This window comes from Pocillopora verrucosa, chromosome 9, assembly GCF_036669915.1.
Source record: "Pocillopora verrucosa isolate sample1 chromosome 9, ASM3666991v2, whole genome shotgun sequence".
NCBI lineage: Eukaryota > Metazoa > Cnidaria > Anthozoa > Scleractinia > Pocilloporidae > Pocillopora > Pocillopora verrucosa.
In genome coordinates this window covers 12227221-12242886 of record NC_089320.1, presented here as the reverse complement: position 1 = coordinate 12242886, position 15666 = coordinate 12227221, and the positions used below count along the sequence as shown (strand labels likewise).

Genomic DNA, 15666 nt, shown 5'->3' with positions numbered 1-15666 from the left:
AGTATCATGTAATAACAAGCGTAATAGTTGTCCAACGTGCACACGTGTGAAACACTTCATTCTAGTCGCGCGTTGCCCTAATGGGTCTCTCTCAGCGCGTAAAAAGGTTTTCTGTAGAATTCGAAGTTGTTGAGCCAACTCCAAAAACCTCCTGGTAGGTCAAAGAGAAATCCTTGAGGCTTTATTTAATCTCATTTATTGGTAGAGTTCCTTATCGGTAAAATCTAAACTCTATCTGTAAGACCAACTTCTGTAAGCAAATCAACTGTTTTCTTGTGTATAGAAACAGTATCAAGGCTCATACTGTGTTATGGTGCTGTGAGATCTTTAAGAGTGATGCTTCGTCAGTTGTTCTGTTGACATGGAAGCCAAAGAAAATCTGTTAAAATCCGCAGATGTATCGCCATCTCTGACTGTACTCTGCTCTTGAATGCCATTTGACTGGGGCTCAGCGGTGCATTTTAACCCTTTGCCACGGTAAAACCTTTCCTTGAGCAGTCCACGTACTCTTTTAGAAGTAGTGAAGCACAACGCGATGAAAAACCCTGAAACAAATCTCACAGAAAATTAGTTACCAGAAATTTAACTATCATTAACTGCTTGTGCCATACCGAAGTGAAAATAACTTTAACAATGTTATGTAGGTGGGGCACTTAAATTTTTTGGGTGGCTTTTTTTGATTAAGCGGGGCCTCCAGGCAATGTTGCGGCTCTTCGCCGATTTAATACAGTTTACTGTTAGGTCCTAAACATTATTCCCTGATTGTAGTTTGCACGACCGACGGATGCTGTTAATTTAAATTATTGTTTAAGTTATTGCTTACATAGGAGGCTGTAGTCCCTCCCCCTTTCGCAACGAAAACGATGGCTTGCTTATAATAAAATTAGTTGGTGAAATGTTCCCACAAATAATTTCACCAGGATCACGGTGGGCGAAAAATTTTGTACGAGGAGTATTTTCGTTTGACAACTACCCCTTCATGCATAACAAAATTTGATAACGGAATCTCTAGATTTTGTCCTGATTACAATAATGTGTGCTACTGCCAGAAAAATCTGCAAAAGCTATTTAATTTTTGGGAAATTTTAATAGGGTAGTATGGACAGGCACACACGCACCGACGCACACAAGTTTGCCTTGGTACTTCACAAATCAAACTTGAAAAAGTACCTTGCATGCAGTTCAGCACAGTGGAAGGGTAATGAAGAAATTCAGTTTGTTTCCAGTTAGCAGCAAGCCCTAGGATCCAGGTCAGTCCCATCACTGTGGTCAACTTGATGCAGATGAGGGTCAGAGAAGCTTTAGAATTGTTTGCTGCTAGACTGGCACCCTAAGGTTAAAAAACGTAAACGAACAAAAGCTTCTCTGATCTATTCAACCAGTCAATGAAAAGTAAGTAAAAGATATCCCAAGCGGACTTATTGTAAACTCTAGTGGGTTTCTTCAATGAAGATTTGAGCATGATGCCTCTTTCTTAATGCTACTGAATTCTTGATGCTACTGACTGATGCCAGAATGTCTCCCACACTCCATAAGCCTAAGGTCAAACCTCAAGTACTCGTCCTTACGCATACCTTTTGTAACTGATGGATACCATAAAGATTTTTCGCCAGACACGTTATGTTGAAAACCAAAGCAAGGCTCACTGGGGTAACCATAGCAACAATCATGGCTGTGTTTCCAAATATCCAGCAATAATTCGATTTACCTATCGATTAAATACAGGGAGAAATCGAAATCGTTTCTTAGGAGTTGTTCTTAGAGAGGCAGTTTGCTCCATAAAGATAGCAATTGTGCTGATCACAATATTTAAGCCATTAACCTCTATGAGTGACTAACATCTAATTTCTCCTTACAATATCATTCCCGAATCACACATTTAGGTTACGAGAATAAAGGAAATGATCACCAACCAAAGAAGCTCTTGATTGCTAAACAAATTCTCCTCGTAAGCTTCTTAGGAAATGTAGAGAGCATAGTATAGAGAGTTTGCATGCTGATGTTAGGGTGTAAAGGGTTAAGGAGCGATATGACAATGATAAGCTGGTGTAAACGCCGCCAAAGGAGGTCAGTTGAAGCTCCTATTGATGAACAACAGTACCTGTGATAATTTTAACTTCAAGACTTTTTTGTACAAACCATATCCGACATGAAATGATCCTGTGAAGTCAAGTACAGTAAATAAACCAACAACCATTACAGGAAGTCCCCATCCCAGAATGCAATACTTGATGAAGGTTTTCCTCTGGTTCGAGCTTTGTCTCCTTGCGTTGCCTGCTGCAGAAATTAAGAACAAGTGAATGGCGTTTATTTTCAAGATATGTGCAAATTGATTAGACAAACAGGTATGTGAAATTTTTTAACATAACGGTTGCTTAGTTTCGAACTTGTTGGCTAAGTGGTTGGCGTCTCATACCACAGATCAACAGGTCTAATTCATGGTACCACCCTCCACCCAATTTTAGCAAGAGTTTAAAGGGGACAAGCAATCTGTTGGAAACTTAACGAACTGCTGAGAGGTGGCCAGCATCAAAAGACTGCTAAGCTCTTTAAAACATTGTTAATGTTCGTGCGTCAGTTGACCAACGTTTTAGGAACTTAACTACTCACCCTTAACGGTAAAAGCATTTGCTGTATTAAACGCCATAATGCTCATCCACGAGAATGCAGCGAGGATGAAGAAATGTAGAGAAATGGCAACTGCCTTACATAGAGCGTCCACTTCATTCGCCTTTTCAACAGCGAAAAAAATTATTTGGTAACAGAGTAACGCCCCACAAATGTTGATGAGACATTTTCCAGGCAGATTTCTTAGCTCTTTGAAAAACAAGTAAATGAAAAGAAGAAAGCACAGTGAAATTATTGATAGAGTTGTACCAATGACTGTGATATAAATGAGAACTGTGAAATCCTGGTTGGAATCGTTAGTAGCTTTATCATCTGGACACAATACATATACAGTGCTCCCATTCAAGTCCATGGCAATCTTTTTATCGAGGAATTGTTCACTCTGTATCATTACATGGTGTTTGTCTAGGGATGCATTAATTTGTGCTGATTGATTTTTTACGGGAATGAATGCTTTGCAAGTTTTCCCATTAATAGTGATGGTGCAATGGCTACCGTTTGAAGTACAGTGTAACATCTGGGCAGTAACGTTAAACTTTTCTTTGGTTGCTCCAGTTGGCTGTGGTGTCTTTGGTGTTTCAGGATTCCTAAAGTTTCCGCTGACATCCAAGATGATCGACCAGGGTATAACTGGGCCTTGAGCGGTCGCTGGCTCGGAATGTCCTTCAGGATCACAGAGAGCGCAATGAGGGTTCTTATATGATACTTTAGCCTTTTGATAGTCAACTGAAAAAGGCATGGAATATGAAGAACAAAGGTCTTTAACTAAAGACATCCAGGGTTGTTTATTCACCGCGCATATTGTATCATGCAATACACAATGTCGCGTTTGGTTGGACGATGTCTCGTATTTCCATGAACACTTGTTTATTTTGTCCATGACAAACGTCCTAACTGCCTTGATGTCCGACCCATTGAATTCTAATCTTCCACTCCCGCATTTTACTTGGAGTTCCCAGAAAGTCACTTTTTCTTCTTTGCTACATCTGGCACAGGCAATGTTTCTGTATGTAACATTGTGCTTCCATCCAAACACGGGTAGTTCGCTCTGTAATGTCATATTTAACTTCTTAACAGCTTTGCAATCTTCACCTACTGGATTGCCTGATAGGCTGCAGGATGATTTCATGATTATCCCAGACCATGGAGGTTCATTGAAACGCTGCCCCCCGTGGCTAATGACATCTCCACAGGTCACGTTCTGGTTTTGTATAGCCTCAATAATACTTGCACTTAGATGACATCTTAAAAAACAGTTGTTTGGATTCTTTGTATGAGCGAGCATGTCAAGTAGAGGAAATATCTTAACGTGAGAAAATGTCCAATACCTTAAAGTATGTTTTGTGCCGAGTTCGTAAAGGTAGATAGATAGGAAGAGATCAAAACATAATTGTATTATGGTGTTGATGATAACTTAGATCAGAAAAAATGACATCACAAAGTTTATTAGCGACGAATTTGAAAATCTGAGGCTAATTTTTCGAGCTGCGTTACAAAAAATAAACTAAAACAAACTGAAAAAATCGAGGAGCTTATACTTAGCGTTAACTGAACTCGAACACTGATAAAGAGTAATCAAACTATGCGAGGGCCTTCAAAGAACATCGCGCTCAAGAAGTATTAGGATGATTTAGGACTATCAACTAAGTTGCGAAGGTAAATTGGCTACGGTAAAGAGTTGTTCCAAAGCTGACGTTTCGAGCGTTAGCCCTTCGTCAATCGCTCCTACGAAGCGCTGACGCTCGAAACGTCAGCTTTGAAACAACCCTTTACGGTGGCCAATTTATGTTAGCAACTCAGTCGATAATACTAAATCACCTGAATATACTCTTCCACCGATGCAGCACCACAGTTTTTTTTGAAACTTATTTCCCTGAAGTATTAGGATACACAGCTAAAACGAAAAGCGATGAATTTCCATTTTTTGTTTCGATAATGACTTCATAAAATTCCTTATCATCCAAAAAATCACCGTAGCAACACTGCAAAAGACCACCCTTATTTTATCGTTGACTCTGACCACGGGTGACCCCGTTGTTGTAAAATTGCAAGTAGCGTAACAAAATTATATTTTAAAGTATTTGAGCTACCGTAATCTTTTGTGAACTTCACTTGAGAAATAAATGCTTAGCAGCATCTCGTTTGCTGAATTTATCTTCAGTTTCTGCAAATTATTGCAGGAACTGCTAAATGCACTGCCACAGCTTGGATGCTTCTTTAATCAATTGACCAATTAATCGATGATCGAAGAACAATATATTGCTGTCAATGTAACAACGAACAACGACTATAGATGTTACGTATAGAGGAAAAACAAATTGTACTTACCGCGAGTAGAAGTCCACGCAGCAGTCACCGAGTGTTTTGCAAACCTCATCACAGAAACACTTATTTGCCTCTCCTCTTTCATCTCGGTAGCATCTGCCTGCGCATGATTGTTCAGAATTGTTTTTCTGCTTAAACACTTCAGCAAAGTATCTCTCCTCTTGTGGTAGGGTAACATTATGGAGACGTAAGAGCTTTGTCAGGTTTTTCAAGCTGACAGTTTCACCTTTAAAATTCATCACGAAGTCTTGATGATCCGACTCTAAATTAGGAGAAAATTTAAAAAATCGTAAACAAAATGTACATCAAAATTCTAAATGGCAAAAATGTTACAACAAAATTAAGGTGTAAAGTAACTTATACTGTGATTCTAACATGATATGGAATTGAGAGGTGGCCAGCATCAGCAGACCGCTAAGCTCTTTAAAACATTATGTTAATGCCCGTGCGTCAGTTGAGTAACGCTTCAGGAACTTAGCTACTCACCCTTAACGGTACAAGCATTTGCTGTATTAAGGGTTTTCCAATTTAGCAGAAGTTCCGCAGAAGTGGAATTTACTAATAAGTAAAAGTTCAGTTGAAGCAAAAATGACTGAGTTAACTGGCGAAACATCCACGAACAAAAACATTATCACTTCTTAATTGAATATATCACCAGGGCGCGGAAGATTGGAGCGAACTATCGCAAAATCGGAAAACCCGAGTAAATTGAACCTAACAGGGTTACCTATCATTTAAGAATTTGCAGAAAGCGAAGCCTTGAAATCAAAATCTAGGGCTTCCACAGTGCTTCAGTCCACGCCCTCAAGATATCTGATACGTACCACTTAACTCCTGAAAATCTTGAGCAGAGTCGATGCCAAAAGATTTAACAAGAGGAAAGTTGATCACCCAAAAAGTCGTAATACACACTGACACGAGAGTTAAATTGCCACGCTTCATAGTTATTCCGGAAAAATTCCAAGCTGAAAGAAAAAACAAATTTGAGCGAATGCGGAACCTGTTTTAGACTGTACAAGACTCGAAGAGAGAACGGCTTAATCATTTAAACCTCTTAGGTGTCACATCTTCATTGCAGCGTCTCTGAGTTATTATGACGATCTTTGTGCCAACAGCCGCATTTTGCATGTGAGCTTTTAGCTAATTAAACCAAGATTAATTTCACAGGCGGGTGGCGTTGATGTGTTCTGTTGTTTACGTTCCTAGTAATTAAAACAATTTTCAGTTGAACGTTATTTGAACTTGCAAATGACAGCTCGATGAAAATTTCAAAAAAGCTTATCTCAATAGTTGTGGTTTCGCAGTATCGTCAACTTTTATCATTCACTGGTGGGCTACAAATGAAAAAGTGGAAAAATTTTAGTAAACTATCATTTGAATTTGCTCAGGGGTACCAAAACAGCTGCGGGTCAAAAATAATTTGAAAAAAATCAAATTCCCAATGTTGACAAAGAGCAACTAAAATTGTGTGCAAATAGAAAAGAAAGTTAAATCTCTGCTGCAAGACCAATCATGATTACAAAACTGAACTATACAGTAGATTTATTTCCTACCATAATGGGTTCTTCAGATGTTTTGTTGATCGAAAAAACCAATTTTAGTTTGTTGCCATGCAAACATCGGTAAATGTCTTAAAAGCATGTTCCTGTTTTTTCCTCTCTCAGTTTGCTAACAGCCTACACCCTGAGTCAATCTTTGCTGTGACCTTTTTTTTAAAGAGTATGAATTTAATCGCTTGATTAAAATAAGTATTGTTCTGCTTAACCAAGAGCAAAGGGTTACTGTTGTTGAAAAATGCCAAGTAATAATAAGTGTGGAAACTACAAGAATTATTTCTGGCATAGAAAAAGGATTTTGTAATTACGTTTTATAATATTATGTTTGAAAGAAGGGTGACATTACTAGCTCGAAATGAAAACATCATAAAATCATGTTAATGGCCAGCATTTGAATAATTTCATCCCTGGCTGGTGAATATTTTCTAGATTACGACTAACGGAAATTATCTAATCATACAGATAGAAAAATGAACCAAAGTCTGTTGTGATCATAAAACTGGTTATCACATGCTCTTTTCAAATGTACTAGGCGGAATTTTTTGCTCGAGAAAATAAATTTTCCTTCATTATTTTGCACATCTTTTGTTCCCTTATGTTATCTTTTGTGAACCACTCGAGCGCTTCAAAAAACACTGCTGCATTTCGAGTCGTCGTAATACAAATATCTCCGTTATCCCGCGGTGCATCAAAGGGCCCCTCGCAAATTGCACGTTCACCATACATTGATTCTCCTAATATCTCTCACGCATGCGCTACGTCTCTAATAAAGAAATAAAAACTACTCCAAAATTAAGGTTTGAAAATTAAAAGCCCAAAACGATTCTTTAACTAAACTGCTCAGGAAATTTGAACTTGCACGTGCGTTGTAATTCAGACAGCTTTTGTTTCGCAGAGGATATTGAATTTTGAAGTTAAAAGAAATACCGACACGGCATCTGTGTGATGGGGGCTATATGATGCAAATACTGTCATTCGAATACCTATTTATATGAACAATTTAGGACTTTTGTTCTCTTTTTCATTCGGGCTGCATCCTCGTGAGTCTCATTCCCATTCAATCGAGCTTCTATCTTATTTCTTCTTCTTTTCATTTTCTTTTCATTCTTTTCTTTACATTACCAAGAAACTCCCATTTAACCCTTTACACCCTAAAATTAGACTCAGTGTGCATATTCTCCATAATGCTCTCTATACATTTTCTAAGGTGCTGACAAGGAGAATTTGTTAAACAATCAAGAGCTTCGTTAGTTTTTATACATAATGAACGGAAACGTTCATAGCTGAATGACGAATACAACAGTGCCGATCTTTCTAGATCTACAAATTTTCTTTTCTGCAGAATAATTATTTGACTTAATCATCTTTCAATAAAAGCTAAGGTCACTTTCTTCCAACTGAGACCTGTTTTAAAATGCTTTTGTTGATTAGCAATTTCTCTTAACAGGTGTTCTTGTGACAGGGGAAATGAACAGACCCAGACAGTTCCTGTAAGGAGTCTGAAGGAATAAATACACACAAAACAACCAGAAAAATTATATTGCCTTGCGCAAATAATCAAATGGACACTTTCCTTTGCCACAAAATTTGATAAACCCACAAAAATTGATAAAAGGCGTTCAGGACTAAAAGATTTACATAAAAATCCACTCAGCTGCTGCCTGGAAATAATACGCGTAAATTCCTATAATGGAAAAAACGAGAATACGATTGGGTTACACAAAAATGTTGACTAATAAGGAAGAGGTTTTTATTTCGACAGTTTTATTGCCAGGTCATTCATTTCCGTTCCTTTACTTAATGGTTCACAATAGCAAGAATAATTATGGCATACAGACTTTTATTCAAGTTATACTGCACTTTATGAGTGTATGTACAATTTAAGTTAAGAATTACTTCATTGCGTCATACTATATCGAGATAACATGCATTTGAAATAACGTAAAACAAGATGACTTTCCGACCTTTCGTTTCTTTTTGTGAACTATTCTATTCTGAACTCCCCATCTACTCAGCTAGGGGTATATCCTCCCAGTGTTCAGCTTCTTTTCTTAAAAAGCTGTTGATTTATATTAATCGGATGCCAAACGTGAAAGTCACTGCCACCCTTCCTTCCACGAATTTATCAATTTAATAAAGTTTCAAGACAAAAGTACAGCTTTACTTTTCTAAACCTAAGGTATAGTGCAGCTACTGCCATGTGATCCCACGTTCGAATTCCACTATTTATTATTGTTATTGTTATCAGTACTATTATTAGGTAAATTATTATTAATAACTATTTTACATAAGCTATATTGTAACTCTCACCACTTTGGATGATAACAATTCCACCCAAAACACAAGAAGAACAGCAGAAAATATGTACAAAACAAACAAGCAGAAGAGAGAAGCGAGAGTTTCAAGGAAAAATACGATTCCTCTTCAAGTTCGATGAACCTGTATCTCTTTCAGCCTTAGTCTGAATTCTAGCATATTGAACACGAGTGGGGTGGTTACAATTCCCTCGTTTAAAAAATCTTTTCTCAAAGAGATCTCGGACTCTTTTGGTGATAACGAAAGACAACGTGATGAAAAACCCTGAAATCATAACATTTTTGAATTAGCCTCATCGGTTTGAAAGTAACGTAGTCCCAGCTAAATCCTCTCATCCAGAACTATTCTATAAACGCACTCACTGGACAATGCCTTTCGGTATAACCACCGAAGATTACACTAAACAACATCTTACGACTACATGAAAGATTTAATCCAATGCAAACGTACGCCAGTAACCCAAATAGATTCGAAGGTATATGTAGTTCAGGGGTACACCCTTAAGAGTGGAAAAGTTCCCGATTGAAATTAACCCTTAAGTTGAACCAATATATATACATGCAAAGGACATAGGAGCATTTTTTATATCTATACACATGTATACATGTATAGAAAACGAAGTTGGATTCAAATGAAAGAAGTGCTTCCTTTAAAAATAAGTCTCCAAAGAACAGTTCCTCGGTGTTTGTTCCCTTTATCAATTGTCAGGTTTTGGTTTGTTTCTTTTTTTTTGTTTTGTTTCTTTGTTTTTATCAAACGATACCTTGCAAGCATTTCAACACAGTGGCAGGGTAATGTAGGAGCCCAGTTTGCTTCCATTTAGCGGCAAGCGCCAGAATCCTAGTCAAACCCATGATTGTGGTTAGTTTGATGCAGATGAGAGTCAGAGAACCTCGAGAACTATTTGGTGCTGCCAAGTTAGAGACCTAGGAAGAAAAACAACACCATTACTCTCTGATATCTCACCCAGCACTCGATAAATATGAATTGAAACCTCTGAAAATTCAAATGGAGTTGCTCTGCCATTATCCCACATACCTGCTGTAAACGGCGAAATGCGACAAAACACTTCGTCAGGCACGTGATATTGAAAACCAAAGCGACGGTCACAAGAGTTACCATGACAACAATCGTTGCTGTTTTATCAGATATTCAGCAGTAGACCAAATTCCCTGAAACAAGAAATATATGAAAAGGGGCAACTAAGCTATTTTGCAAAATATATTTAAACCATTTCAACGAAGACTAGATAAAAGGGAACTGCTTTCTGCCTCAAAACGGTATCTTATTGAACAAAAGTTGAGACTGGAAAGGAACTTCTGTAGAAGTGAAAATAATCGTCATTTCAATTTTTGTCATACCCTATGAGTTGCAACAATATCACTGTCATTTAAATCCAGAGAACCGTCAAGGATACAGAAGCTCATGTAAATATCAAATGTCTTTTTTACGTAATAGATGCAGTCTTCTTTGGTTTCAAAAACAAAGTTTTCAAAGTGAAAATTAGGTAGGAATTGACCAGTTACAGGAATCTGGTTATCCCTCGTTAAAGGTTAGACCAAAACGATCATTACGTAAAGAAGGAATCCAATATTGCCTACTTGTCTATATTTCATTTTCTTCCGCTTTCAATCTCTCCATAAGCTACCTAGGTGTCCCATTATTTTCCCTTAAAGCTACCAATAGTTATACACTTTGACAAAAGAAGGCTAAAGATCAAACTGTTGGTTAAACAAGAAGTCAAATGCTTATTTTCATTTTGTTGAACTATATTATTACAAACTGTATCCGATATGTAAAGTTCCACTAAGGTCCAGCACTAAGCATAAACCAACGATTACTGCAGGCAGTCCCCATCCCACGATGCAATACATGGCGAATCCCTTTCTGGTGTCTGATGGCTTTCACTGAGTGGAGATGATTATGGATTTATGGTGAAATATTTTCCTATAGGGGCTAGTCTAAGGTTATCACATTTACAAGACTTTCCACCCAAAAAATTACTTTTCTCTCGAAAAAAAATATGGCAACATTTCCATCATGAGTGTACATAAGCTCAGCTAGGGGAAATGGAAATATCCCACGAAAAGTGTCATCGATGGGCAAATTTATATAGTAGAATATTAGTGTGTTGTACAAGGTTGTATTTTTCTCAAATTGTGTGAAAACAGCAGTTATGTTCTCTTTACATTCTATGAGTGAAATTCTACAGCCTTTTACCTTCTTCACAAGAAGTAAGGGAACGTTCTTATGCACTGGTGACACACTGAGCAAAAGAAAGACTCTTCAGATGTGGAGCTTTTTAGTTTTTTCGATCGAAGAAATTCAGTGAAACCCTAATAGGCACCCACGGGAATCTTCCTACTGAAGGCTTTATTGCGTGGTTTCATTTTTATTGGAGTGAACCGAAGAGTCGGACTTACTGAATCTAATTTCCGCTTCATGAAAGATTTCCTTTATAGTCTATATGATGCGGATTTTACTGCATAGATGGAAAATAAAATGTTTCAAATTGCAACTAATTATAACTAAGGCTCACACCTGTTTCTTTAAAAAAAACTTTTGTACTGGATTTGTGTTCGTATGTGTTTCTCTATCACGATTCCAATTACCAGTCGTGGTAAACGTACTTGCTGTATCTTTGGCCATGACCGTCATCCATGAAAACGCAGAACGAACAAAGAAATGAAGTAAAATGGCCACTGCTTGACAGAGGATAGGGACTTCCGTTGACCTTTCTGCGCTTAGGAAAAGTGCTTGATAACACAATAATGCTCCACAGAGATTGAGCACACATTTCCCAGGAAGATTTCTAAGTTCCTTGAAAGACAGGTAAACGATTAGAAGGAAAAACAACAAGGCCATAGACAGCGGCATACCAATGGATGTGATGCGATGCAACACTAAATTGTCGTTTCCTCGTTTTCTGTGATCTAGCTATTCAGCTGGAGCTTTTGGGCACAAAATAAGACCTGCATTTCCCCGTGGCCTTTGCAAATTCGCATTGACAAAAGTGGATTTCTCTTCAATAGCAGAAGGCTTGTGTTAAAGAAAATCTCTTGATTAGACAAATTTTTTTGTGGAGTCAAAGTTGTACAGGTATTTCAATTTTCGATTACTTTACAGCTGTTACCGATTAACGTGCAGTTGAGCAGTTTCAAAGACAGATTAGAACCTTGAACTGGAAGATCAGACGGGATTACTGAATGTGAAGACTGAACAATAAATTTAGGTTTCATTATAGCTATTGAATTCTTCGGCAGTTTAGTTGTGTCTCTTATGTTTTTGATCACGTTGAGAAGGATTTGAAATGGAGGAGTGTAGGGCGGGGGTGCATTCGATGGTGATATTGTAATCGTTTGCTGGGGAATCAGCCATCCTCCTTGTTTACACAAAGCACACTGAGGGTTCCTGTAGCTTCTTTTACCATCAACTGTAAAAAACCATAGAGTACAAAGCACACAGTTCTTGAACAAATAGGCAAGATATTTAACTTATTCGAAGAACAGCGTGCATCCCTTACCACACAACTTCTATAATAGCCTGTAAGGTTGTTAGTTGGCGCGTATTTCCAGGATCAATCTTTGTGTTTCTTCAAAAATTTCACAGCAGTGATGTTCGGAGCAGGTGGTTTACTCGTGGTAGTTGTGCACGAAATATTAAGACCCAATAAACTGGCTTTTTCTTCGTTATTACATTTAATACCTAAGATGCTTCTGTATGTTACGTTTTGTTTTATGGCAAAGATAGGGACTGAGGGAGTTCTTTTTGTAAAGTTAGATTCAACTGCTGAACAGTCAGGGTATGGCAGTCGTTGGTACTCTGATTGTTGTAAGATCCACAGGTAGATCTCATTATTACACCAGACCATAAATAACTATTGATATCTCTACATTCCACATCCTGAAGTAACACTTTACTTCCACTTTGATTACACAAGGATCGGGGATATATTAGAAGATTTTGAAGGCTTCTGCGTATTTCGGTAAGAAATAAAAACCTATTTCAAGACGAAGCCTAAGTAGTATCTACTTTGTTTTGTTTTTTTTGTTATTGTTTTTATTCTTCTAAAATCCTATGATCAGGCCCTTCCCAGCCTCAGTCTTTGACAACTGTCATTTGGGCCCATCATCCACCTTGCTCCCTTCCACAACTTGTTGCGAGACTAGTTCAAACGACAGGTGCCTAAGCAACCCGAGGCCTATTTCTTAAGAGTCCCGGAAAATACCAATCCGGAACTAGTTGCCCCTTTTCTTGACAAATCTTGAAAGATTTATATATAAAAAGTTTTGGAAACAGAACGAAAAAAATACCAGGAAGCGAAGAGGAAAGGCGTGGTTTTTTCAGCCGAGACTTGCCGAGCTACATTCCTTAGATAGAGATTTAAAATGATGGCTTCGAGATTGTAAAGTTTTGACTTAATTTACGATGAACGGACCATGAGCCTTTCTAAACTAAAGCTAGAAAAAGTCGTCTGATTTTGCTTCATTCAAATCAGAGGCCAAATTTGGATGGTAATACTAACTTTGAAATGACTTCTATAATCTCGAAAGGCGGCTAATTTTTAGAAGAACACAAGCTTTCCGAGTTGTAAAAATTCACGATATATAGAAAAGAGATATAGTAATTGCGAAATCGAGATGGGAACATGCGACTTGAATGTGTTTTCAGGAAAATTAAACTTGTACCCTTACGAATGCCCACCTTTTTCTTGTCACTGTTCAATGGTGGATATTAGTGAACCTCAATCGAAACTATTACTTTTCTCAGAAGATCCAGTTAATAAATGGACTCTTAACTTTTAATTGCCTCGAGTAAAAATCCAGGCCGTGACAGTCACCAAACGTTTGCATGCGTTGTCATAGTAACAGGTCATATCCTTTTTCCTTTCTTTCTCATGACTCGGAGAAACGCCTTACCCGAGTCAACCAATCGAATTTAGGAAAACGTGGACATCGCCTAGTTAGCAACTTTAAAGTCAAGCTACCCCGGGATACTCATTTATACGCCTACTCTCTGGCATGAGGGGACGCAAATCGTCTGTACTGTAAGTATCCCGGAGAGTCACCTACATGTTCTTAGACTTTTAGTCTAAGAAAATGTATGGGACTTTTTTAACGCTCCAGGCAGCTTTCCTGTAAGGTGTCATAATCCTGTTGCTGCTGACATCCATGTGACAGATAATTGCTTTTGCACTGTTTTCTTTGCCGGCTTATACTTGTCATCAAGTTTCATTAAGACGGCTATCATTTTTCACAAGAATAATGAAGTTTTCGTAAATTGTGATATGTACTTACAGTGCAGACGATTTGCGTCCACTCATGGGGGGGTGATCTCAATTAAGATGTTGAGCAAACAAGTCGTTCTAATGAGTACTGGGCTCCCTTTTAGTTAAAAAAACATGGATTTGTAACCGCTTTAAGAGGAGTTTTGGCACAAATTTCGGTATATTAAAGCTAAGGTCACTTTCTTCGCACTCAAATCTGTCATGAAAGACTCTCAACTTCTTCCCTAGCTGAGTAAATGGAAAGGATATTGATAATATATGGAACAGCTGAAAGTTCAAGGTAACGATTGTTTTATCTTTTCTTCTTGGTGATCTTAAAACGGGATTTTATATCCTCTTCCTCACGCCTGTTCATTAACTGTTCATTAACTGTCCTCCACTGTGTCGGTTTGGACTGAGTCTTCTCTACGACGAGGTGGATCACGAAAGGTTTTATAATTACAGCCAGAAATATGCTGTGTAGGCGCAAGAATTTGTACTATTATTTTTTGTTAGTGTTGGTGTTTCATAGTTTCGTGTTAGGTGTTTATTTTCTCGTCTTCCATTAGTGTCCTTTGTCAGTTACCAGTTTTGTACTTGTTATATTTATTTGCATATCGTATATATATTGGTTGCGCGTAATTTATTTGGTTAGTTGTCTAGTTTGTGAAAATTACCGTTACATATCTAGCTCTGGGTTTCATGTTTTCGTTTTTGGGTTGGTCACATTCGTCTTGTAAGTATCCTTGTTTATCTCGCTTTGTCGTTTTCCAGTACTTTCACTCATACGATGTAAGTTATTTTATGCTCATTCGCGTGTTTGTAATTTTGTCATTTTCAGTTACCGTATTCAACAATGTGTCAAGTTTGTTCTAGTAAAGTTTGAAATACGTGTGATTAGCGTTTGCGGCTATATGCTGGTTTCGATTTCCGATCGTCAAACATCGTTTTCCCTAAAACGTCATGACAACCGAGAGCAAGCCGGAAATATTGATGTCATTTGATCTCGATAAAATCGGACGCGGCTTTAAAAAGCTCTTTTTAAAAGCCATCGAAAGGCATTCATGCTTTTGAGGTGCGAAATTCTGACCCCCAATTTATTCATTGTTGGTTTCTTTTCTTTTCAGTTTTGCTGTTTTAAACTGTTGTTCCCTGCCCTTTTTGTTTTGTCTCGTTTATTTTTTTTCTCTTTCTCGAGAACAAAACCAAATTAAGTCATGAAAATAAGATCTGTTTTAAAGTGCCTCTTAAGTAGACTGGCAAGTTCTCCAAACAGGTGTTCTCGTGACAGAGGAAATGAACAGACATTGACAGTTCCTGCATAGAGCCTCATGAAATGAAATACAAACAACAATAAAAATTATTTCGCCTTGTACAAACAATACAATAGACAGTTTCCTGCGCTCCCCACAAGAAATGGTTTATGGCGTACAGGACTAAAAGGTTTCATTAAAATTCCCTAAGCTGCCGTCCGAAATTCATACATGTTGATTCCAGAGGCGGTTAAAATGAGAAAGCGATTGGCTCAAGCGAAAAAGGTCACATTACTACGATAATTACCATATGCGTCGTAGC

General features: G+C 37.8%; 1 protein-coding gene and 1 pseudogene across 2 annotated transcripts; both read right to left on the bottom strand.

Moving 5' to 3' along the window:
* Window positions 1–180: 180 nt before the first annotated feature.
* On the bottom strand, window positions 181–6031 carry LOC131797029 (uncharacterized). Of its 2 annotated transcripts, none has more exons than XM_059114645.2 (8): window positions 6005–6031; window positions 5778–5918; window positions 4957–5215; window positions 2611–3872; window positions 2140–2277; window positions 1575–1708; window positions 1171–1330; window positions 181–545 (listed from the first exon to the last, which is right to left on the bottom strand). In XM_059114645.2, the coding sequence occupies exons 2-8, from the start codon at window positions 5893–5895 to the stop codon at window positions 328–330; spliced, it is 2289 nt and encodes a 762-aa protein (XP_058970628.2). In that variant the 5' UTR covers window positions 5896–5918; window positions 6005–6031; the 3' UTR covers window positions 181–327. The 2 variants fall into 2 exon arrangements, with proteins under 2 accessions (XP_058970628.2, XP_066028325.1); XM_066172228.1 differs by having other exon boundaries at window positions 2140–2274.
* A 2879-nt stretch (window positions 6032–8910) lies between these two features.
* Window positions 8911–13848, bottom strand: LOC131797056 (G-protein coupled receptor Mth2-like; annotated as a pseudogene).
* Window positions 13849–15666: the final 1818 nt, after the last annotated feature.

What these genes read in the sequence shown, in the direction of transcription:
- LOC131797029 (XM_059114645.2), bottom strand. Translation starts at nt 5,895, where the DNA reads ATGAAGCGTGGCAATTTAACTCTCGTGTCAGTGTGTATTACGACTTTT. An exon ending in AAATGCTTTTACCGTTAAGG is followed by an intron (nt 2,278 to 2,610) that starts GTGAGTAGTTAA and finishes TAATTTCTGCAG; the next exon opens with CAGGCAACGCAAGGAGACAA. An exon ending in ATCATTTCATGTCGGATATG is followed by an intron (nt 1,709 to 2,139) that starts GTTTGTACAAAA and finishes TTTAATCGATAG; the next exon opens with GTAAATCGAATTATTGCTGG.